Genomic DNA, 2,119 nt, shown 5'->3' with positions numbered 1-2,119 from the left:
TCTACCACTTGAGCCACAGCGCCACTTCCGGCTTTTTTCTTTGTGCTTATGTGGTGCTGAGGAATCGAACCCAGGGCATGCAAGGCAAGCGCTCTACCACTGAGCCACCTTCCCAACCCGTTTATGAGACTCTTATCTCCAGTAAACTACTCAAAAAATGCCAGAAGTGGCATTGTGGCTCAAGTGTTAGAGCACTAGCCTTGAGCACAAAGAGGCTCAGCATCCAGTTGACAACAGTTCAAGGCTAGGACAGGCAAAAAAAACACACACCAAAAACTAAGTATTAAATATACAGTTAAAATGGGCAAGTTGTGTAGTACATGAAATATATTTCAAAAAGTTGCTAAAAATTTCTATAACCCGAGTATTTTAACACAGCTAATGAGATACTCACCTCTCTCTGCAATTCATCTTCCTCTTCCAAAAGATCATACACTTGTTCTAAAAGCTGAACTCCCAAGGCCTGGATTACATCAGCTCTCAAGATTTCAATTATTCTTCTGATCCTTTCAGAACTTGGCAAGATAGCTAAAAAGCAGTAACAAGGGCTGGGAATGTGGCTTAGTGGTAGAGTGCTTTCCCATATATATATATGTATATTTCATATATATATATATATATATATATATATATGGGAAATTAAATCCTTCACCACTATGGGCAAGAACACCACAATTATTTTGTTTTGTTTTTATTAAGACAAAAATAATATATATATATATATATATGGGAAATTAAATCCTTCACCACTATGGGCAAGAACACCACAATTATTTTGTTTTGTTTTTATTAAGACAAAAATAAGATATAAATATGTATATATTTATATATATATCCTGGCAACTGAAACCAGGGCTTCCTTAAACATGCTAGGCAAGCACTTTACCACTGAGTTATACTGACAGCCTACTATACACAAACATATACATATTATCACTATGAAGACAAAGTTGGCCTAAAATACACATGCTCCTCCTGTCTCAGTCTCTTGAGTGCTAAGATTCCAGGAGTATATCACAATGCCCAGCTGATATTGATTTACTTACAGTTGTCTTTAAATGTTAATTTTCATGTGACTTTTAGGAATACATCTGTTACATAAAGTAAGATATACCTTTTATGCAGATACCCAAATGAAGTTGTAAAAGCCAAAACTATAGTTCCTCTAATAAACACAGTTCCTAGACTGCTATGGAAGAATAACCTGATCACCTGAAGGCAGCTCTTTAAATTGGAGTTCCTCTGCTGCTTCTGCAACTTTCCCATGAAGTACCAGTGTATCACGATACTTCCGATGAAGTTTGAATTCTGGAACTGGATTTGGTACCAAGATATCTTCACAGCTGTCTTTAGAATCCAGTTTAAGGGTCTGAGTCATCAGTTGTACCAAGTCACTCATTTCATTTGTATGACTTTTCCTGCAAGGGGGAAAAATTCACCTTGTTATTGATTGGCTTCATGAAAATTTTCTTTTCTTCTTCCTCCTCTTCCCTTTCCCCTTCCCCCTTCTTCTGGCTTCAATTCAGGGTATTGCACTTGCTTGGCCTGTCTGTCAGCTTGCATGGCTGGCACTCTACTACCTGAACTATGTCTCCAGCCCTGTTGTTTGTTTGGCTATTATTTAATTTTGTTTTGTTTTGGAACTGGGACCTGGAATTCACAGCCTTGAGCTCTTGCTGTGCTCTACCACTTGAGCCATACTTCTAGTTCTGACACTTTTGGCTGGTTAACTGGGAATAAGAATCTCTTGGATTTGTCTGCCCAGGATTGGCTTCAAACCTCAAATCCCAGATCTCAGCCTCTTGGGTAGCTAGGATTGTAGGCATGAGCACTGGCACACAGCTTATGAGAATTTTTCATTACAATTTAGATGCATCTGGGCACCAGTAGTTCATGTCTATAATCCTAGCCATTCAAGAGGCTGAGATGTGAGGATCTGGGTCAAAGCCAGCCTAGGCAGGAAAGTCTTTGAGACTGCTATCTCCGATTAACTACTAAAAAGCTGGAAATGGAACTGTGCCTCAAGTGGTAGAACACTAACCTTGAGCACAAAAGCTCAGGGATAGCATCCAGGCCCTATGTTCAAGACCCATAACTAGTTCTCTCTCTGTCTCTGTCT

General features: G+C 39.1%; 1 protein-coding gene across 1 annotated transcript in view; it reads right to left on the bottom strand.

Annotated features, from left to right (window-relative positions):
* The window catches only part of Nek4 (NIMA-related kinase 4), a 32,385-nt gene that overhangs the window by 4,648 nt on the left and 25,618 nt on the right, over nt 1-2,119 (bottom strand). Inside the window, exons 13-14 of the mRNA XM_013030723.1 lie at nt 1,213-1,418; nt 395-528 (exon numbers count right to left, since the gene is read on the bottom strand). Coding sequence (XP_012886177.1) covers nt 395-528; nt 1,213-1,418 — 340 coding nt within the window. The remainder of the gene's footprint in view (nt 1-394; nt 529-1,212; nt 1,419-2,119) is intronic.

Source organism: Dipodomys ordii, unplaced genomic scaffold, assembly GCF_000151885.1.
Source record: "Dipodomys ordii isolate 6190 unplaced genomic scaffold, Dord_2.0 Scaffold132, whole genome shotgun sequence".
In the NCBI taxonomy this organism is placed as follows: Eukaryota; Metazoa; Chordata; class Mammalia; order Rodentia; family Heteromyidae; genus Dipodomys; species Dipodomys ordii.
This window is presented reverse-complemented; position numbering and strand designations above follow the sequence as displayed.